The sequence below is a fragment of the Convolutriloba macropyga genome, chromosome 5 (assembly GCF_964194025.1).
Source record: "Convolutriloba macropyga chromosome 5, txConMacr16.3, whole genome shotgun sequence".
Classification (NCBI taxonomy): Eukaryota; Metazoa; Xenacoelomorpha; order Acoela; family Convolutidae; genus Convolutriloba; species Convolutriloba macropyga.
Genome location: NC_134472.1, coordinates 16,845,038 through 16,868,831, shown reverse-complemented (window position 1 = coordinate 16,868,831; position 23,794 = coordinate 16,845,038). Strand labels below are relative to the sequence as shown.

The window sequence follows — 23,794 nt, the reverse complement described above, 5'->3', positions numbered from 1 at the left end:
TTTAATGCCCTATTTTTTGGGATGAGCTTTATTCTGTTTGGTAGTTTCCAGCGTTTGCTTCATATTACACAACAAAAGCACACCATAATGGGCAAAACTTAGTCGCTGAATGGGCATTTATCACTCGTTTGCTCTATTTATTTGTACTCTGATTTGCCTCACCCTGCGTAAGTTGACACCGTATATTTGACATCAATATCATTTGACCCAACAATTCATCATTAATTTACAAGCCATTCTACACTAATTTGTTTGATCAATTTCGAAATCAGCATATGATTTGAACTTCTGCCAATTCAAATTCGTAATTTAATCGATTTTGTGTTAAATTTAGTAAAGCTCAAAACACCTTGATATCTTCAGCTGAATTATTTCTCCCTTCAATAACCTTATGATGTCCCGAATTAACTTGCGGGCACATTGCACAAAAACAGAAATCATGTTTTGTTTTTAAAGGTTCCACCAATCGTGTTTTCTGTGACCATGAGGGCATTAACATTACTGAGAAACGTCTGACAAGTTGCTCTCAAACAATGATGAGGGGCTGCAAAGATAGTTCTATGAAACCTCAAAAAATGCTTTGAAAAATACACCATCTGATCACCTTTAAAACTGCCTTGCCGTGAATTTATTCTATCTAGCAGTTTTATTTCACAATTTTTCTATGTACTTACCGTGAGAGACGGTAGGAAGTTGTCAGTAGTGTCCACGTAACCATTGAGGTCCAGATCGTTATTGGGGACAGGGAACACTACAAAGTTCACTCCAGTCACGTCTCTCTTCTCCACTGAGATGCGTTTAGAGAGCGGGACTGCGTAGTGTAGACTCTTGTCTAGTCTCACGCTCACCTCATATCCACAATTAGCCTCAAAAGAAAACCCGAAGGTTTACATAAAGTGGAAAATTGTTCACAATGTGTGCCAGATGCCATGTTGTCAATTGTTTCCTTTTCCCCAAATAGGAAATTTTCATTAGCCCGTTTTCATTAGGTTGAGTAAAGAGTACTTCACAGCGGTAACTAGTCACAGAGTTAATTCAATGCAAGATCAAGAACAAAACACGTTTTGAAAGAAACCAATTATATGTCAATCAAATATATGCCATATAATAGAGATAGAAACAGATACAGATCTAAATTGAAAAACAAAATCGACGCCGCTCAAAAAACTAGGTAAAAAATCATTCAGCGATAAATTAATAAAGCTTGTTAAAATCCACTCCGCAGAAGCCTCCTATTAAGGACCTTTACTGCACATATGAGTTCCTTTGACCTTAAACAAATTCAAATTAAACTTAAGTTTTAAAGTGCTAAAGTCATTTTATTGAGTTAGGTAAGTCACGTATGATTAAAATCTAATCACGCAAATAAACTAAAAATTTTGCTAAAGCGAGTGAGAAATGACGTCATGCGCGTTAGTGAGAGGAAGAAGTCATTCAGAAAATTTGACTTTTTCAGCTTTGCTGTGTGAACAAATGTAAAACGAAAAAAAGAGCGTCAGACGACGACACAAAAAAACATAGCAGGACAAGTCCTGACGTACAATTCAAAGAATTTTCATTGACTAAACAAAAAACTAGACCTAGAACGGACTATGAATGGATTGGGAAAACCACTTAGTAAAAAAATCCGATCCAAAAAATCAAAAAAACGGTAAAAATCAAGTTGAAATTGCCGCATGTGAACAAAAAACCACTAGCGAGAAAGCGAATTTTTGTTCAAACACCGTTTTCTCACTCTACTTTAAACTTAGAGCGAAAAAATTTTGCGCCGCAAAACCACTTGCTTTTTTGCTCCACTTCCTGTTTCGGCGTGACCAAAATCACTACTCCAATTTTACTTCAAAAATCATGAAAATGTGTGAACAGATCTGAAAAACATAGCTGGCAGATTGCCAGAAAATAGCCGCAATAGATTCGTAGATCGGCAGTCCAAAAAAGCCGGAAGAATTCCGGAAAAGACTCGAAGTAGAAATCCACTTAAATGCCATACAACTACTCATCAGACAAAACGTGCCTCCAATAATTTACGCTTATCTTGAAATAAAACCATAAAACAAAAAAGTAAAAAATCAAATCTATTAAAATATGATTAAAAATCTGATCAAATTCTGTCATAAATTGATACCCCAAAAAACTATCTCTGCCACAATTACTTCCTCAATACAACTAGTAACTACTAAAACCACTTAGGAGGTTTTTGTAAAATTATTAGGCCAAATAATGAAAAAAAGCTCTTACAAACAACTTTGACTAAAAAACTGGAAAAAGTTAATATTTTTTAATATTACAAAGCCACATATATCTAAACGAAATTTTTTTCAAGCCAATAGCGTACCCAGATGCTCGCAAGATAATAGGCAAGTCATAATAGGTTTGGAAACTTGTCTAAAAACAGAAAAAAAAACGAAAAACTGCAAAAAAAATTAAGAAAATTAGTTCCAATTTTCGACATTTTTCGTGATATTTCTCAACACAAAATTGCTTCAAATCCACAAAACTGTAACCACGTTTAAACTAAAAAATTTTGCAAGTTATAGGGATATCTTCAATACCCATTTGAGGCAGTAAAACAGCAGTAAAAAAATCGTAAAAATTAGCCCAAAAATCAGCAAAATACATGAAAAACATCCGAATTAGCATAAAATTCATATAGATTTTCAGAAACCTTCAAACCACTACCAAACCCAGCCTAAAATTAAAAGCAAACCATAAGCAAACCATAACCAAACCTCTTAAACAAAAAAATGAGAAAAAAAACTGCTCTAAAATGCCGCACGTGAACAAAAAAATTCGCTCGCTTACAGAATTTTTTTCACACCTCAATTTCTCATTCTCTAAAAAACATACCCGGCTTGTTAAAATTCATTCCGCAGAAGCCTCTTATTAGGGACCTTTACTGCACAAATGAGTTCCTTTGACCTTAAACAAATTCAAATTAAACCTAAGTTTAAAAGTGCAAAAGTCATTTTATTGAGTGAGGTAAGTCACGTATGATCAAAATCTAATCACGCAAATAACCTAAAAACTTTTGCTAAAGCGAGTGAGAAATGACGTCACGCACGAAAATTCCGTTAGTGAGAGGAAGAAATCATTCAGAAAATTTGACTTTTTCAGCTTTGCTGTGTGAACAAATGTAAAACGAAAAAAGAGCGTCAGACGACGAAACAAAAAAACCAAGAGCACCGCAATATAGCTTTGCTCAGCTTACAGCTTCGCAGCTATAAAAAAGACCACAGGACTAAAACAATTGCTACAAACTTTGTTTGAGAACAATTAATAATTGCTTCAAACTTCGTTCTAGAGCAATTAAAAAGAATGTTTGTGGACAAGAAAAAATTTTCTTACCTGTGAGGGACAGCTACAAACTCTGAATGAGATTTTGATGACAATCAAAACATACCCGGCAGATTGCCGGAAAATAGCCGCCGTTGATTCCAATAAGCATGATTGGGATTGAAATAACAGAAGGTATTGAAAAAAAAATTTTTGTACAAAAACATTTTTTAAGTCCGATTTATTTTGATGGCATTTCGTAGTTGAACATAAAATACTTGTATTTCTGACTTCAATTTTTATACTGACTCTGTTCATTTTGAATTGCTTTGCTGAGCAACTGATGTTCAAAATCACTTTCAGCAGAATGAGAGACGAGAGAAACTAGCCTAGTGAAGTCAAAAAGATATCACGCAAAATGTTGAAAAAGCGGCAAAATGAGGTAAAGCGAAACTTTTTTTATTCGACGAAGTAAAAAAGCATAGCAGGACAAGTCCTGACGTACAATTCAAAGAATTTTCATTGACTAAACAGAAAAATAGACCTAGAACGGACTATGAATGGATTGGTAAAACCATTTAGAAAAAAATCCGATCCAAAAAAAACGAAAAACATACCCGGCAGATTGCCGGAAAATAGCCGCCGTTGATTCCAATAAGCATGATTGGGATTGAAATAACAGAAGATATTGAAAAAAAAAGATTTTTGTACAAAAACATTTTTTTAAGTCCGATTTATTTTGATGGCATTTCGTAGTTCAACATACTTCTGTTTCTTAGAGAGAGGCTACAGGGGCTACTATCAATAACAATAAGCATTAGAGAGAGGTAACTAATACTTATAGGACCGACGTTCAAATAGCGGGCATCTAAAATTGGGCTTTATGGGTTTATCCCGTTTCTATTTCTGACTTCAATTTTTTATACTGACTCTGTTCATTTTGAATTGCTTTGCTGAGCAACTGATGTTCAAATTCACTTTTAGCAGAATGAGAGAAGAGAGAAACTAGCCTAGAGAAGTCAAAAAGATTTCACGCAAAATGTTGAAAAAGCGGCAAAATGAGGTAAAGCGAAACTTTTTTTTATTCGACGAAGTAAAAAAAAAATAGGAGCGCTATAATAGCCGGCTGAGAAGATGAGGGCGGCTATTAAACAGTAAGTCAAATTGCCGCATGTGAACAAAAAACCACTAGCGAGAAAGCGAATTTTTGTTCAAACACCGTTTTCTCACTCTACTTTAAATTTGGAGCGAAAAAAATTCACGCCGCAAAACCACTCACTTTTTCGCTCCACTTCCTGTTTCGGCGTGACCAAAATCACCACTCCAATTTGACTTCAAAAATCATGAAAATGTGTGAACACATCTTAAAAAAAAAGACAGCGCCCCAATACAATTCAAATTCTTTGAATTGTAAAAATAGGAGCGCTGAGAAGATGAGGGCGGCTATTAAACAGCGATATGAACAAACAAAACAACTCTTTTCGCTCCGCTCTTCACTTTTGTTCAGCAACAAAATCACTCCAAATTTTTTCACGTGTTTCATTTCCCGCTTCAAAATTCACTCCAATAAAATTGATTTAAAAAAAGGACTTCTCCAATACTCCTCTTCGAGTCGTAAAAAAAGACAGCGCCCCAATACAATTCAAATTCTTTGAATTGTAAAAAAAACCAAGAGCACCGCAATATAGCTTCGCTCAGCTTACAGCTTCGCAGCTATAAACAAAGAAAACAACAATATTGGCCTCACTTGTAATCCCAGAATAGTGAAAGTGCCGTCAGATTGGGACACCCCCTCCTCTTTTGCATGTTCACAAGTGGTGCCCTTGATGCCAGTTGCAAACACTGTTACGCCAGCTTTTGAGTCTAGACTAGGCGTCTTTATGAGACCGTGGCAAGTGAAGGCAGTCCTTACAGCTGTGAAGTGCACCACGCTGTTCTCTCCCTCGCCCACTTTCAGCAGCTGAAGTATTCAACATTTTTGAAGTTATGCAGACACATTGAGAAAACTCAAACAGTTCAAAATGATGCAAAAATGTGGCGGTCGTAATTCTTGCAATCCCGTTACAGATTCTAGTTGAATATCGTGTCTTCCGTTGACTTCTTTGTGAGCTTCCATTTTTTGCAACTCTGGTTTCAAATACGCATCAAAGTGGCGAAAATGATGGAAAAAAGTCCAAAATTTTGCTAAAGTGGAGGACAATGGGACACTATTTTGTGCCGACAATTTGTATCTCCTCAACTTTTTTCCAAAAAGAGGAAATCACATTTTTTTTTACATATTCGACTTCTAGACATCAAGAGCTTGCAAAAGATACCATATAATGACTTAATATCTTATTGTGCCTTAAAAACGTCGAAACGTGTCCGAAAAAAATAGGAAGTGGCATACAGGCAAACCACAAGAAATCAATTAAAAGTGAACCAATTAACACTTTCAACCCACCTTATTTGCAGGACTGAATGTGAACTCCTTCTTGAGTGGTTTAATGAAATACTCTCCGGGTCCCAAGTTTAGCAGCAAGAGTTTTCCCTCTGAGTTGGTGAGGTTGTTTGATCTGTATTGTCTGTCTCCGTCACTTACAGACATCAGGGCTCCTACTAGAGGCTGGTCCGCCTCGTCTTTCACCTGCACAAAAACGGTTTACTTTAAGTGAATAGAATTCTCATTATAAGCTGATTGCTTTGCAGGTTAAGCTGGCTAAATTTCCATTAGAATTCATTCGAACGTCCTCTGAATAAAGCGTCCTTCGAACTGACTCTCGAAGAATTTGCGGCAAACTGACACTCAAAACTCTACTCCAGTGATAAAAAAAATCATTAAGATCCAAAGATAAACGACAGACAAGAATGACTTTTATGGAAGTGTTAAAAATATAGAGGAGTTAAAGTATTTCGCTAAAAGAAGCACAAGTGATATTCCTGGAGTGGGTTAAAAAAGATCGGAAAAGCACTCGATTTAACACTCGATTCCCTTAGTTCTGCTCAAAACAAGGAACACCCATATAAATTTTTTGAAAATCCGTTGAGAATTTGTGAGAAATTGCTTCCCAGAAGTTTGGCGCTAACCCTGACAAAAACCTCAAAAAAAATTTCAGGGTAGGCTTTTTTTGCAAATAAAACACCAAAGGCGTTAAAAAAATTTCACAGATCGCTGTAATTAAGTTAACTAAGCACGCAGACAATAACAGCGACCCGCAAATGTTACGATAAGAGTGCTTTCCGACTACCTCAATTTAGATCACTTTCGTGTGAGCACGTTTCGGGTGGGGCACTTGCAGGCCTTGTTTGATAATTTTAGCTATAGTCGCTAACAGAGCCTACCCCCTTCAGTTTCAGAAAATTTGGGCCACAGGAAGCCTGCAAATTGTGGCCAAAAAGATAGGGGATTTTCGCGGGAGAGCCTACTCCAAAGAGATCCGTGCCTAGGTTTAGGGGTGTTCATTTTAAGAAGAGCCGACGCTCAACTCAAAGGTTGTCATCTGAACGTTGTCATTGAAACCCTCACAAATACTATGACGAAAGATTTGTCTGAATGGTAAAACCAAGCACAAAACACCTGGTTCACTGGCGGAATATACCAGATTAGCGAGGATACAGTGATTAGTAGCAATACCAATAAGCAATAGGGACGATAACAAAGACATAGGAACAAATATCAAAATTTGGGCACCTAAAACTGTTTCATCGATCGGTTTATCCTAATTCTATAAACTTAAAAAGCGTCAAAATGAAGTAAACCGAACAAGTTTTTGCTTGACGAAGTAATCAATATAGCCGGAAGAAATCTGAGAGAGACTCAAGCAGTAGTGTCTGCTGAAAATAAATTTTCACAGAACTTCAACACACTGTAACCTCTCGCGAAAAAAAACAATATCAATTAATGATATATTCAGCCCCAAAGCGCAATTTTCTAATTTGCCATATATGCTAAAAAAAAGCACAGCTTCATTCCGACAAGATACTACTCAGCCAGTGACAGAAAGCCCTTTGCGCCGTTCCAATACCAGAAACATGCAACAAAACAAATCAGGAAAAGAATAGCAAAAAGTGCCTAAATATCTGCACATCAGATGAAAAACATAAACATAACCGACTAACGTCGGGCGAATTGCTCTCAAACGACCGGCGAGCGGTTGGCTTCGTCAGTAGCTAGCCACGCGGGGTGCACCGGTGGCTGATAGGGGGCAACACTGGGCTGGGGGGGGCAACACTGGGCTGGGGGGGGGGGGGCAACAGCGTGGTGGGGGGTGGAGGAAATAAGGGGGGGTGTGTCTCAACCTCTAAAAACCGCCCTTCACACCATAAGTATAAGTATAAGTCTCCAAAACAGTTTGAGCTGTGAAACAGAGATGAAAGGCTCTAAGAGCACTTAATGCCCGCTGGGCGCTACCTGTTTATCCCGTTTTTGAGGACGAAAAGTCCAAAGCGTCAGATGAAAAATCGGTCAAGCGAAAAATCGCATAAAAAAGACCAACAGGACTAATATAATTGCTACAAACTTCGTTTGAGAGCAATTAAACATCAAATTTAGACAAAAATGATTATTACTTACCAAATAATTCAAAACGCTGTCGGAAAAAAGGTAAACCACTTGAAACCTATTAACCGAATATGTTAAAACCAGAAATAATTGCTCAACCAATAACTTCGCTCTCTTGCATTCCAGAAATGACTCGAAGATTTGAAACTGTTGAAATGACTTGAAACTACTGTCTAAATTATCCGGTACCTAGTGAAACCATCCATAAATTTAAAAAGTTTTAAAAAGATATAAAATCAGAATCAGCCCCAAAACACAAAGGATTACAAGATTTATAAAAAAACAATTAAATCTCCATATAACACAAGAGCAACTATGAATAAAAACCTTCCTAAAATTTAATTGAAAACATCGAAATGCTCCCGAAACAGTAGGCAAGCCATTGCAGGCTTGCGAACTACAGAAGTTAGAGAAAAATGATAAAAAATTGGTTACGAATTCTCTGAACTGTCTGCAATATCAAGAAAAAAACGTTTTATACCAACAGACCTGTAGGGAATTGATACCTAAACATTCATTCGAACGAAAGGAGCATTTCAATTATCAAAGAATGGAATAAAACAAAACAATAGCAAAAAAAACCTGCAAATCAGCACGCATCTCTAAATCGGCATAAAATCCGCATTAAAATTCTAAAAACATGAAAACATTATATAACCAAGACGAAAATGATTTCTATCGCAAACTCAAATCTCTTAACCGAAAAAAAATAGGTAACAAAACACTTGGAAAATCCTCTAGTGAACAAAATCAGCAATCAGCTCCCTTACAGAATTGTTTTACTCTCCTGTGTCTCGCTCTCCGGAAACATCGGTCTGAAGAAAAAGCTACTCTACTGCTTTCACTCCATTCTCTAATATTGCTCAAAACTAATACCACTCCAGATAATTTCACGCGATTGATTCCGTGCTTCAAAATTCAACCAAAAAATGTTTTAAAGAGCCTTGCCAGAAGAATTCCGTCAACAACTCGAAATCGTCATTGCCGGAAGAACTGGCAGGCCAAATAACTCCATCTGCTGGGAAAACGCATCCAAGAGAAAAACGAAAATTTTCAAACCAATAAGAAAAAATGACCAAATCAAAAATAAACCATTGTTCAAGGCAATTCATGATATTCATTGGCTCGCACAATATGAGGCAATTATTAATAAGCTTCATTATTAATAATTGCCTTATAATGTGCTACAGACAGAGTGTATACACATATCTTTAATTTAAAAAGAAGTCGAAAGAAATAATAAAGGGAGAAACATGTCGAAATTTTCCAATTTTTTAGTCCAATTTGATAGAAAAAAACTACTTTAAACCACAAAAAATGTGGATAGAAACATAAACAGCTCTGGAACAATAGGCTTAAATTCAAAAAGTAAAATGCGCAAAATGTCTCTAAAAAAGTCTAAAAATCCTTAAACTAGTTTAAAAACTAGTGACTTGTGTAAAACGGAAAACCTGAACAAAAGTAAAGCGAATTAAAAAGAACAGAGTGCCTAAATAATAGCCATTTAGAGGCTAACGGTGGCTAAAAAAACAGAACTAACCAACTTACGTGGGACGAATTGCTCTCAAGCGACTGTTGGCTTCGTCAATAGCGAGCTGCGCGGCTCAGGGAGACTTTTTTCAGCTTAAATGAGTGCGAGATCGGTGTGCAGGAGGAGGTAAAAGGAGTGAGGTTGGTGAGCGCAAGTGTTCGGGGTTACAGAAGGAATGAGGAGGAGTGGGGTAGGTGGACTGGGGGATGGGAGGAAGCGTGCGGGGCAAGCGAGGGGGAGGGTAAAGGGGGAAGGCTCAGACTCAAAGAACCACCCTATATACAATGAATTTATGTCTCTTAAACTTGCTTCGGTGGATCGCATACATAGAGAAGTCCAAGCCATTAGGCTCTAACAGAGCTTATTGCCCTCAAGGATTATTGTTTCTCCCATTTTTGAAGCCGAAGAAGGTCGAAAATGAAGTCAAAAAGATAAGACGAAAAATCAGTTAAGCGAAAAATGGCAAAAAAAAGACATCGCTTGAGTGCAATTGAAAATCAACGCCTCATCAAGTCAAAAAGAATACACCTTTCCAATACTCTGCTCGGATTCCTATAATAGCCGACTGAATAAAATCAAGTCCGAAAATAATATAATAGCTAATAGCCGCAAGAAAAAATAAGGAGCGATATAAAAAGACATCGCTCAAGTGCAATTGAAAATCATAACGACTCATCAAGTCAAAAAGAATACACCTTTCCAATACTCTGCTTGGATTCCCATAATAGCCGACTGAATAAAATCAAGTCCGAAAATAATATAATAGCTAATAGCCGCAAAAAAAATAAGGAGCGATATAATAGCAACCTGAGATGAGGGCGGCCTTTAACAAAAAAAAAATCTATTGTTTCAAGAAATGTCAAAGTTGTGTCCAACTTATTTAAGCAAACTTCTGTCTCTCAGTAAGAGGAGGATACAGTGATTAGTTAGCATCAATACCAGTAAATATAACTGACAGACAATTCGGGCGCATTGCTCTCAATTAACCGGCTGGATTTGGTAGTAGCCAGCTGCGGCTTAGGGAGGTTAACACTAGCTTGGGGGAGGAGGGAGCGGTGTGTGTGTTTGGGGGGCGGGGTCAAGTGATGGGGGTAAAGTTTAAGGTCTGAACGAGATAGGGATCCAAATTGAAAGGTGGAGGAGGGTGGATGGGGGCCTGCGGGGGGGGGGGGGGTCAAATTAAGAGCCACCCTTAACATTATTAAATTTTCTCCTTAAAACAGTTTTGGTGAGTCGCATACTTTGAGACTAGTAAAACGTAGGTCTCTTCGTGAGCTGCTCTGCCACTTGGTGCCCTCCAGGCTTTACCTGTTCATTATTTTTGTGCACATATTTTATCTGTTGTTGAGGACGAAAATCATGAAATTTGCCCGGCAAAAAATCGCATAAACGATCACAGGACTAATATAATTGCTGAAAACATTGTTTGAGAGCAATTGAACATTAGATATGTTAACTAAGACTATAATGAACAAAATTCTAACACCAGGAATCTTGGCTTCATGGGTTTATACCGTTCTTAATTTTGATTTTGTTTTTCGATATTAACTATGTTCATTTTAGATTGCTTTGCTCAACAGAATGAGTAAAAGCACTTGGAACAGAATGAGCAAAGAGTAAAGCTACTCCGGAGAAGTGAAAACAGATTTCGAGCGGTAATGTCATTAAAGCGGCAAATTGCATCGAGCGAAACAAATTTTTGGTTGACGTAGTAAAAAAAAACTAGCAGCGCAATAAGAGCAGGCTGCGAAGAAGACTTGTGCAATTAAAAATATGAGCTCACTGATATAGCAATTGAGGCCAGCTTGTTGACAGTGAATAGCCCACCCTTGCCCTCTGTGAAAATGTATCCTGGCTTGGACAGCTTCACCGAGTACTTTGATTTGTCCTCCAGAGGTCCAATGCTGAAAATGAAAATTTAAGTTGAAAGCTTTGAACATAGCCGGCAGATTGTCAGAAAGGCTGCGAAACAACAGACTTGCGTGCCGTGTCATAGAGATAGAAACAGACGCCGCTTAAAAAACTAGGTAAAAAACATTCAGCGATAAATTAATAAAACTGTTTATAATTCACTCCACAGAAGCCTTTTATTAGGGACCTTTACTGCACATATGAGTTCCTTTGACCTTAAATTAACTCAAATTAAAGTTTTAAAGTTCAAAAATCATTTTCATTGAGTGGGATAAGTCACGTATAATCAAAATCCAATCACGCAAATGATCTTAAAACCGTTGCTCGAGAGAGAATGGGAAATGACTTCACGCGCGCAAAAGCCGTTAGTGAGAATAAGAATTCATTCAGAAAATTTGACCTTTTCACCTTTCCTGTGTGAAATATAAAACAAAAAAGCGTCAGACAACGGAACAAAAAACGTAGACGTAAGAAATCCCGAAACGACTCAAAGAGCCATCTTCGTGAAAGAATTACCTTTTAAATCAACTGGTTCCTGCTAAAGTGATTACCAAAATAAAAAAATCAGTAAAAAAGAAGATAGCTCATAAAAAGAGACTGAACTAAAAAAATAACCTTTATATAAAACAAGCCAAATTTTTGTAAGCAATTGAAAACATCAATGCACGCGAGCAGCAAGAGTAAAAACGTTTTAGGCTCCCAAAACTATATTTTAGAAGAAAAAGTTGAATACTGCAAGAAATGGCCAATAATTGTTACAAAATTTATCAATTTCCTAAGTTCTCTCAATCAAAACAACATTTTACAATATCAAACAGTTATCAATTGGTAACTAAAAAATTTTTGCCTCTTTACGTATAAACCTTAGTCGTCGCTTTAAATGAAAATGAAAGCGATAAAAATAAAAAAGACCAAAAAAATAACAAATCGAAATTAATCATGAAAAAGACTAGAGACAGAACAACATTCAAACGCAAAAATTTGTATGTTAACAAATTTTAACCCTAAGAAGATTTGCAGAAAAAGAAGGTACTTGAAACAGGTACTTAAAAGAAGGGATTGAAACAGAAAAAAGAAGAGATAGAAAATGACAAAAAAAATCCTAAGTTTCAAAAATTTTTCTAAATCAGTGCGCAGTTTCAGTTAGATTCTAAAACTATACTTACTTCTGAAAGGCATTAAGTTTAATACTAATATCAGCTAGCAATCAATCTAATCAATTTTAATAACCTAATTTAAAAAAAGCTTAATGACCGGGCTTTGTCGGTATATCCCGTTTCTTTTGATTTTGCTCTTTTTGCCTTGACTGTATTCACAAAAATTTCACGTGATCAAAAGGTAAAACGAATTAAATAAAGGAGCGCGCCCAAAAACTAGCCGTTTGAGAGGCTGACAGATGCTATTAAAAAAACCGATTCGCAATTTCTGAAAAATTAAACCAAATCGGTAACTAATTAAAAAACAGAATGAAAAAAATTGTAGTAAAAACATGAATTTCTTGTTATTAAGCAATCGAGTTTTAAGAATATTACATAGCCATCTTACTGTCTCAGTAAGAAGTGAAAACAGCTCAATAGCGAAACAGAAATACAATTTAAAAAATTTAAAAAGGGGCATCAAACCAAAACCAAAAACACCAATGCTGCACAAAAGACTTTTTATGGTCAATAGACTCAAAGTACAAACAAAAAACTTTGCCAAAAACCGCCAAAATCGGATTAGTATGTGTACAATTTTATAAAACAAAAACATCTCACGTCAAAAAAGGGCATCCAATTCAGGAACTATCAAAAAGACGTTGACGTATTTACTAGCTGCGTAACAAAAAATTGACAAAAAAATTATGAAATATGGACCAATTTGGCACTTGAAACGCATTATTAAGCTCTCAGAAACATTGTGGTATCGATTTCAGATGGTTGCATATTAATGCGGTATCGATCAAAATTTACTTCTACAAAAAATCCAAGTTACAATGGAAAAAATTTGGGCCAAATGGACAAAAACACGACTAAAAACTCATCTAAATGCGCCAATCTCTCAAAAACTCTTTTCGAAGTCAAAAAGTCATCCACTAAACGCAGCGCATGATTAAAAAACTTCTCTCGCTCAAAAAAGTTAGTTCACACGCAATTTTAATGATTTTCACTATTAGGTAAAAAATCAAGAACACCGCAGCATAGCTCCGCTTAGAGCTTCGCAGCTGCATGAATGCTCTAAAAATTCAGAGAATTGTCTCCACGATCATGCAGACCGCTCCCATTATATCCCCGAGCATAGGTTATAGATTCACAAATAACCATAACCATAAAACATACCCGGCAAATTGCCGAAAAATAGCCACCGTTAATTGCCATAACTCTATTGGGATTGAAAGAAAAGAAAATATCAACAAAAAATGATCTTTGTATGAAAACAATTTTAAGTGCAATTTATTTTGATGTCATTTCGTAATTGAACATACTCCTGTCTCTCAATGAGAGGCTACAGGGTCTAGTATCAATACCAATAAGCATTATACATAGTAACTAAAACTTATGAGAACAAAGTTCAAGTACCGGGCATCCAAAAATGGGCTTGGCTTTATGGTTTTATCCCGTTTCAATTTCTGACTTTAATTTTTTTTATACTGACTCTCTTCATTTTGAATTGCTTTGCTGAGCAGCTGCTGTTTAAAAGGACTTTGAGCAGAATGACAGAAGAGTAAAACTAGCCTAGAAAGTTCAAAAAGATTTCACGCAAAATGTCGAAAAAGCGGCAAAATGGGTAAAGCGAAAAAAAGTTCGACGAAGTAAAAAAAACATAGCAGGACAAGTCCTGAAATACAATTCAAAGAATTGAATGAAAAACTTGGGTTTACTCTGCCTGAACAGCAGATCGGTTCAACGATGCCAGCCAAAACATAAACACAATCATCTAAAAAAAATGAGAAACAAGCAATCAAACAAACTAAACAAATATATAATCCTTGATAAAACTTTGAAGCTTTTACCCCTCAGGCAAAATATGATCCCTTTAAATATACCTATTTTTAAAACATGTTCAAAACCAAAATTTGTTTCAGAAATTCGTGCAGTATTATAATTTTTTCAGGCCTATTTATATATGCATTGCCAGAAAAAAATCATTGGCCCTTGAAGATCGATTAACTCGAAAATTTTTCAAAAAAATTTAAATTATCAAATGAAATTTTAATGAAATGTTGCTGAAAATCATGACATTATTATCTTAAGAATCATTTCCTGAAAAATGATTCTAGTGTCTCTAGAGGCTGTCCAGTAAACCAATTCCAAATCTTAAAAAAAATTTGGTTCAAAGATCGATAGCCAATATTTTATAAAAAATTCCATATTTCAAAAAACAGAATTTAGTACTATTAAAATGTTGAAAACCATCCAATTACCCCCTTGCAACTATTTAATAACATACTATCAAACCCTGTTTGTGATTATCGGGCTACTCAGGCAACAAAAAAGATAAAAGACAAAAGTCTTGAAAAAAACTTAATAAACTTGCAAGTTTTATTAAAAAATTTTCAAAATTCGAAAGGTTAAATTGTTGAAAACAAATCCATTGAAACTAAATTGACAAAAAAATTAAGAAACCTCAAAAAAATTGCAGATTTTATTTAAAAAAGCTAAATTCGAGACATCAAAATGTTGAAAACACCTCCATTTTTACTAGAAACTATACAGTGCCCTATTATCAAGCCTTAAAGGAGATTCCCTGGCCCCTGAAGCTGGAAAAACGCAAAAAATGACCAAAATTTTCAAAAAACTTGAAAAAAACTAGTATCATTTTGTGTGTTTGTGTTTGTAGTACCAAAACATAGCTCCTAAAATGGTGACAAGTTTTTTTTTTCTCGAAAAAGGCCTTCATCAATTTTTAAAAACTTCAACCTAAGCATAATCAAGCAAAAATACTAAAAAAAAAATCACAAAAAAAGCATGAAAAATTGCACCATTTTGATCCCAAGAACTCTAAAAATGACCTTTTAACCCTGAATTGAGGCCATCCCAGCAGCTGCAACACCCTAAGCACTTGAAGGACTACTAACGTTCACTTTGGGCCTCTAATGAAACTTAATGCCCGCTGGGCTTTACCTGTTTATCCCGTTTTGAAAGATCAAAGTCATTGAAAAATGTGTGAACACATCTTTAAAAAAACACAGAGCCCCAATACAATTCAAATTCTTTGAATTGTAAAAAAAGGAGCGCTATAATAGCCGGCTGAGAAGATGAGGGCGGCTATTAAAAATCCATTAAAGCCTTGAAACTACTTGCTTTTTGCTCCTCGTATTACTGCAGCGTGACTTAAAGTAACACTCCAATCGCAGTTCTCTTTAAGAAGAAAAGCTCGAAAAAAAGTGTGAAAAAAGACAGGGCAACAAAACAATTCAAATTTTTTGAATTGTAGAAAAAGAGCGCATAAATAACACCCGTTGAGAGACTGGCGGCATCTTTTAATGGAAACTGATATAAGGAACGGAAATCTAAAACTGGGCATCATGAGTTGATCTCAATTCCTTCGATTTGAACCTTCACCCCTGATAGCGTTTATCTTAAATATGGTTCCCCACAAACTTCGAAAATACTCGAGTCCCTGTATAAGTTCGATCAACTACAATAAGCAGCCGTAGCAAACGATTTCTGAAGAAATTTGAACGGATAAAGGCAAAAACTGAATTCGAGATATAGTGAAGCTAAGGTAAACATAGCCGCAAAGCTGTCGTAAAAGGGGGACGACGAACATGGGGATTAAAACAGAAAAGAAAAGCGATATAAATTGACAGAAAATGCTGAAAAGTGTTCAATGTATATCATTAAATGTAAATCTATATCATTTAGATCTCAAAACTGAACTTAATTCAGTTCCTCAGCTGCTCCTAACGAGCTAACTACCAATGACAGCTAGCGTTCGCTAAAAATCTTTGATAACATAAAGCACTTTGACTTAATGACGGGGCTTTCTCGGTTTATCCCGTTTTCCTGTTTCGACTTGTCCGTATTCACTACGACTGTATAATTCAATGAGTCAAAGTATTTAAAATTAGTTCAGCTGAGACAGAGTGAGGTAAATCATTGGTGAAGCGTGAAAATTGATACTTATGAAAAACCGTGCCCGAAAGGTAAAGCGAAATAAAAAAAAACTAGCAAGAACAATCATGCAATAAAATTCTAAATGATACAGGTCATTGATCCAAAAAAACACTTACATGGTTAAGGCCAAAAAAACTTTCATGCATCGCCTCTACCTCTGTTAATCCCGTTTTTCAGGACAAAAATCTAAAAGTGTCACACAGAAAAAATCGATCCAGCGAGAGTAAACATAAAACATAAACCCACAAACGTCAAATGAATTGCTCTCGAAAGACAGGTGGGCAATTTAATTTTGGATTGTAGCTGAGAAATTTTTGAGCAAAAAAACTCGGCACAGATAGGAGTTCAAAGCTGCAACCTCCAGGATAGCCGTCACACATCTTAACCAATGCGTTACAGATAACAATCACTCAGGTTGTTACTCATCAGCTAACAATCACTTTTAAATCAGCAACAAACATAATTTCAGAATGAGAGCAACTGAAAAACAGCCGGCAAATTGCCGAAAAAAAACCGAAGTCGACCCGCGTGACGCACATTGGTACTCAAACAGAAAAAGAAAAAAATAAGAAAAGAATTCGACATAATTTTTCTAAGTGTCAAAATGATCTTATTTGGTGTGTAAATTCAGCATTTACGGTTAAATTCTAAACTTACGCTTAATTCAGCTTCTAAACTGAAAACTCTTAGCCTTAATACTAAAGCCAGCTAGTAATGGCTTTAATGAACTTTGATAACCCAATGCATTATCACTTAATGACCGGGCTTTTTATGCTTATCCCGTTTTTGATTTTGCTCTTTTGACTTGACAATAATCACATTACGTAACGCAATGCGTGAAAAAAGTTAAAATCCATTCATTTAAAAGAGTGAGTGAAATAAGTCAGAAGTCAAGCTTGAAACTCGTGACTCATGTAAAACGAAAAACGTAATCAAAAGGTCAAGCGAAATAAAAAAAACCGACCTAGATTGCACTAAGAAGGATTGGAAAACCATTTAGAAAAAAAGATCCGATCCAAAAAATTGAAAAGAAAAAGTAAAAAGCAAAGTCAAAATGCCTCATGTGAACAAAAAACAACTAGCGCGAAAGCGAAATTCGGTTCAAACTCCGTTTTCTCACAAATTTGAAATTAGAAAAACCTTCACGCCGAAAAACCACTCGCTTTTCCGCCCAAATTCCTGTTTCAGCGTGATCAAAATCAACACTCCAATTGGACTCTGAAAATCATGCAAATGTGCAAACAGATCTTAAAAAAAAAGACAGCGCCCCAATACAATTCAAATTTTTTGAATAGAAAAGGCGCCGAAATAAAAGCCGTTCAAACAAAGTACAAGAGCAATTAAAAATACCACAGGACTAATATAATCGCAACAAAATTTGTTTATGAGTAGTTAAACAGATAAAAAATTTAATTAATGATGTAATCAAAGGATCCAAAATGACAAAAAAACGTGCACCATAACACAGCTCTGCCTAACTCACAGCTATTAACAGTCGTTGACCGCCTAATTTGAGCAAATTTTGTAATTTAAGCAAAAGCAAATTAAAACTAACAGAAATCAAATTGTGAAATTAAATATATACATGAGAAAAAGTAACCCCAAGACTAACCCAAAGCAATACAAAAGACATTGAAACCTTTCAGGAAAGACGGAAAACTGTTTAAGTTAGTGAAGTAAGTCAAAAATCAAACATATCGTGACTCATGTATAACGAGCAACGTAACCAAAGGTAAAGCAAATTTAGAAAAAAATGGTAGGACAAGTACTGAGCAACAATTCAAAGAATTTTTATAGACTAAACAAAAAAACTAGACCTAGATTGCACTATGAAGGGATTGAAAAACCATTAAGAAAAAAAGATCCAATACAATTCAAATACTTTGAATAGTAAAAAAAAAGATAAACGCCTAAATAATAGCCGTTGAGAAGCTGACGGCGGGTATTAATCACTCAAACTGAGGAAGTGAAGCCTGAAAAAGTCACTTGAGAAGTCACCGAAAATATTAGAACAAAGTCGCAAAAAAAATCAGTAAAAAATTGTGCATAAAATGACAAAATCCAAAATGACAAAAAAACAACGTGAACCATAACACAGCTCTGCCTAACTCACAGCTATTAACAGTCGTTGACAGGCCGGAATCCTAATTTAAGCAAATTTCGTAATTTAAGCAAAAGCAAATTAAAAATAATAGAAATCAAGCGGCGAAATTAAATATATACATGAGAAAATTTAACACCAAGACTAACCCAAAGCGATAGGAAAGACATTGAAAAGTTTCAAGAAAGACGAAAACTGTTTAGGAAGACGTCATATTTCGCAAAATGCCAAAAAGAGCAATAACCTGAATCTGAAACTCAAATATCTGTACAGCTAAAAACTTTTCAAAATTCAAAAATTGGTAAAAAAACGATTTCCACAAATCCCAAAAGTTTTTTGTTACCTGTGAAAAAACATATTTTACTTTCGGTTAAAAAACATGTGAAAAAACTACTTCATTTTGTTCAAGTTTGACACGTCTTTCTAAATCTCTCAGATTAAAATATGACCAAAAACCACTTCTTAGCTTTTGACATATCTTAGGTAGATTGAGCTTAACACTCGTGCGACATCTGCTGTTCCACAATCACTTGACAATTGAATACCTCCCCTAATCGAAATAATAAGAGAGGCAGGATTACTAGTTAATAATGCACAGAGTTGTACAGAATTGTATGTTTTCTCTCACTTTCATTAAAAGATTTGGTAAGGGCCAATTTGGTAAGCGATTGAAAAGCCAAAAGAAAGATATTTTCACCAACGTTTCGCACAAAAAGACCACCCAACAATAGTCACTATTACACACTGGTGTATAAAGGCGCTTTAACTCCTCTTTTTTACCTTCTAACAGTGAAAACTGATATCCAATGCTGATCTCCGAGTAAAAAAAGCGCAGTAATAGAGAGTGGAATTTATGACGTGGCTATTATTAAGTCTTATCAACAACACACAAAAGGTTCAAACTTTCCAAAATCGCTTCATGAAGCATATATCTCACCTGATCTGCTTGTCACTCGTTGTTTGATGCATAAAAACATTGCCATCCACATCTAGTACTTCCACAGTGACATCTGGAGTTTGCACTGACAACGATGCTTCCAAAAATTCGCCAGGCCGACCTAAATCACAGCTCAATAGAAAACACACCAAATTGTACTTTCATCTTAAAATGCCGTTCAAACAAATCTACAAAACTCTGGAGGTCAACTAATTATAGGACTAACAAGTCGTTTCGATTGAGAATTATTTATTTTGAAATTATTTATGCATTAATACCTTGGAATTTGACAATATTTCCAGGGCATCCACTGCCGTCTATTTGGTACTCAAATTGGCTAGGTTTGAACAACAGGGTGCTCGACTCCGCTGTATACTTCACCACGTCGCCTTTTCTGTACAAAAGATCAGTGTCATGATAATTTACGCACAAGACTCCATAACACAATTCCGATATAGCATAAGTATCTATTAACTGCTATAGTTTGACAGACTTGGTACAGTCCACAATGATCAACCTATGGTGTATCTCTCCCTATTTCAAAAACTGTTACTGTTTCAGCTATAAATAATTTATTTAGCCAAATTTTATTCAAATAAATTATTGAATGTAATATTTTCAAAATATCATGTTAAATCAAATTAACCTGATTAACTAATAGATTACCCTTAAGTTAAACGGTTCGCAAAAATATGACAAAGAGTTTTGAGACATCTTTCTACGCAACAGTTTGACCAACGAATGCGTGGAATGACTGGAGGTGCGCTTACGCAAAATCGATTGAATTCGATAGTTGACGGTAATTACGTTTAGAAAAGGGTTGGAAACTAAAGCATGACTTCGTAAAAGTTAATAATGCCATTCACTCAATCAAACAATTTTTATACTTGGAATATGAAAATATCTATGAAACTTTTCCTGGACTTGATGACACCGCCAGTGAGAACAAGAATTTAATTTTCCGACCCTTTTAAAAAAGAAAAAGTCAGAAATTAACCTCAGAAACTTGCACTCGCAGGACCTTTTGAACAGGTGATTGAAAAAAGTCTAGGCATTTCAGAGGTAAAAAATACTATCTATGCAATTGATTGCTTAATTGAATCAATTTAAAACTTTTAAAGCGAACAATTACAAAACTGAATATGGTTTCTCATCAGAAATCTTTCGTTTTTATGCTAAACCATAGACATGGGCGTCATCTCCACACTATGTTATTGTAAGTGAACGGCTGTTTAGAATAACTATTCTGAAAAAAGTTGAACTACAGGGGTCAAATTTTGACAGCATACAGGATTTGTTCCATAATTTCTATCATTTCCTTCTACCAAGCAGCCACAATAGCTTGACTTGTAACTGAACAGCAGTACGATGAACGTATCATGCAAACCAGCTATTCCGCTAAATGCACGCAAAAATGGTCAAGCAAAAATTTTGCTAAAGAAAGAAGTTTACAATAATTGCTTCAAACTTCGTTCGAGAGCAATTAAAAGGGTTTTAGATTTGGAGTTGCCGTTAAACTGAAACAATATAGAGAAACCTGTTCGATATATGTTTGATTTCGTTTTTCGGTACTGACTCTGTTGATCCCAGGTTGTTTTTTGAGCAACTGCTATTTAAAAGCACTTTTGAAACAAGTGACAGAAGCAGGAAACTAGCCTAGAGAAATTAAAAAGATTTCACGTGCAATCTTGAAAAAGCTTTGAACTAGGGTAAAGCGAAACAAAATTTTGTTCCGCAATGTAAAAACCGCAACAGGACAAGTCCTGGTCTATAATTCAAAGACATTGCAGTGAATAAATAAATACTAGACCTAGAATGAACTATGAAGAAATTGCACAATCGTTTGAAAAAGATCAGATCAAAAATCGTTCGGAAAAGATCAGATCGACGCCGCCAAATCACTCACTTTTTCACTCTACTTCCTGTTTTGGAGAGAAAAAAATCACATCAAAAATCATGAAAAAGTAAGAACAACTCTTTTTAAATTAGTTAATGCCACAATAAATTCAAGTTTTGTTTAATTGTAAATCATAGCCAGCAGATTGCCGGAATAGCTGCGAAAGAGTAGACTTGTCTGCCGTCTAATAGAGATAGAAACAGATACAGATCTAAATTGAAAATCGACGCCACTCAAAAAGCTAGGTAAAAAAAACTCAGCGATAAATTAAAAAGCTTGTAAAAAATCATTCCTCAGAAGCCTTTCAATAGGGATCTTTACTGTACACATGAGTTCTTTGACCTTAAACTAATTCAAATTAAACTTAAGTTTTAAAGTGCAAAATTTAGTGAGGTAAGTCACGAGAGTGAGGTAAGTCACGTATGATCAAAATCTAATCACGCAAACTTTTGAGAGTTAGAAATGACGTCACGCTAGCAAATGCCGTTAGTGAGAGGAAGAAGTCATTCAGAAAATTTGACTTTTTCAGCTTTGCTATGTGATCGCATTCTTAGAGACTGGTTAGGCGTACGGCTCTTAAGAGAAATTAATGCCTTCCGAGCGTTGCCATGAAAACCTTTAATGGGTCAGACGAAAAATCGGTCAACCGATTAAAAATAATCGCATAAACATAGCCGGCAGATTGCCGGAATAGCTGCGAAAGAATAGACCTGCGTGCCATATAAAAGAGATAGAAACAGATACAGATCTAACTTGAAAAAAAAATCGACGCCGTTCAAATAAACTAGGTAAAAACATTCAGCGATAAATTAATAAAGCTTGTTAAAATTCATTCCGCAGAAGCCTCTTATTAGGGACCTTTACTGCACAAATGAGTTCCTTTGACCTTAAACAAATTCAAATTAAACCTAAGTTTAAAAGTGCAAAAGTCATTTTATTGAGTGAGGTAAGTCACGTATGATCAAAATCTAATCACGCAAATAACCTAAAAACTTTTGCTAAAGCGAGTGAGAAATGACGTCACGCACGAAAATTCCGTTAGTGAGAGGAAGAAATCATTCAGAAAATTTGACTTTTTCAGCTTTGCTGTGTGAACAAATGTAAAACGAAAAAAGAGCGTCAGACGACGAAACAAAAAAACCAAGAGCACCGCAATATAGCTTTGCTCAGCTTACAGCTTCGCAGCTATAAAAAAGACCACAGGACTAAAACAATTGCTACAAACTTTGTTTGAGAACAATTAATAATTGCTTCAAACTTCGTTCTAGAGCAATTAAAAAGAATGTTTGTGGACAAGAAAAAATTTTCTTACCTGTGAGGGACAGCTACAAACTCTGAATGAGATTTTGATGACAATCAAAACATACCCGGCAGATTGCCGGAAAATAGCCGCCGTTGATTCCAATAAGCATGATTGGGATTGAAATAACAGAAGGTATTGAAAAAAAAAGATTTTTGTACAAAAACATTTTTTTAAGTCCGATTTATTTTGATGGCATTTCGTAGTTGAACATACTTCTGTTTCTTAGAGAGAGGCTACAGGGGCTACTATCAATAACAATAAGCATTAGAGAGAGGTAACTAATACTTATAGGAACGACGTTCAAATAGCGGGCATCTAAAATTGGGCTTTATGGGTTTATCCCGTTTCTATTTCTGACTTCAATTTTTTATACTAACTCTGTTCATTTTGAATTGCTTTGCTGAGCAACTGATGTTCAAAATCACTTTTAGCAGAATGAGAGAAGAGAGAAACTAGCCTAGAGAAGTCAAAAAGATTTCACGCAAAATGTTGAAAAGGCGGCAAAATGAGGTAAAGCGAAACATTTTTTTATTCGACGAAGTAAAAAAAAAAAAAATAGGAGCGCTATAATAGCCGGCTGAGAAGATGAGGGCGGCTATTAAAAATCAACGATAAGTCAAAAATGTCTCATAAAAGCCTAGTTAAAGACAATGAAATACATAACTGAAAGGAAGACAGGTTAAGAGCAATTAGCCACAAAGTAATACTTTTGACAATTTTTGTCATAAAGTACGCATTTGACAATTTTAGATTCGGCTGTTTCTGGCTATCACACTGGAAATAGAAAAAAAGCAATTGTTTGAGAAGTTACGCTTACTTAGCATAAACGATTAGCTTCCACTTTTTGTTTTCTTCGAGTTCATCAATTGTCACTTGCTCCTGCTTGACATCATTCACAGCAACCGAAATCTAAACAGCACATAAACTTGACAAAAAAGAAGGATACAGCTTGAATGATGTGTACTCAAGTTCTACAGAGCTTATTTGAATCCAATACTGACTGTCGTCAGTCATCATTGGTCGATGAATTCACAAAACTTATTACACACTTAACTACAAAAATTGAAAAAAGCTGAAGATGTATTGGGCGGGTTTCCGAATGAATTAAAAATGACTAAATGTGTTGACTGCGATTTATTTCCCAGAACAAACACGCGCGCGTTTTTCAACTAATTTTCCACTTTCTGAACAATAGAAAAGGC

At 35.6% G+C, this 23,794-nt stretch overlaps 1 protein-coding gene across 1 annotated transcript in view; it reads right to left on the bottom strand.

Annotated features, from left to right (window-relative positions):
• LOC142340290 (BOS complex subunit NOMO1-like) overlaps positions 1 to 23,794 on the bottom strand; it is a 90,980-nt gene that overhangs the window by 29,341 nt on the left and 37,845 nt on the right. Inside the window, exons 17-23 of the mRNA XM_075390865.1 lie at positions 23,410 to 23,501; positions 19,671 to 19,786; positions 19,393 to 19,513; positions 11,128 to 11,248; positions 5,717 to 5,899; positions 5,021 to 5,233; positions 675 to 866 (exon numbers count right to left, since the gene is read on the bottom strand). Of these exons, the coding sequence (XP_075246980.1) occupies positions 675 to 866; positions 5,021 to 5,233; positions 5,717 to 5,899; positions 11,128 to 11,248; positions 19,393 to 19,513; positions 19,671 to 19,786; positions 23,410 to 23,501 (1,038 nt within the window). The remainder of the gene's footprint in view (positions 1 to 674; positions 867 to 5,020; positions 5,234 to 5,716; positions 5,900 to 11,127; positions 11,249 to 19,392; positions 19,514 to 19,670; positions 19,787 to 23,409; positions 23,502 to 23,794) is intronic.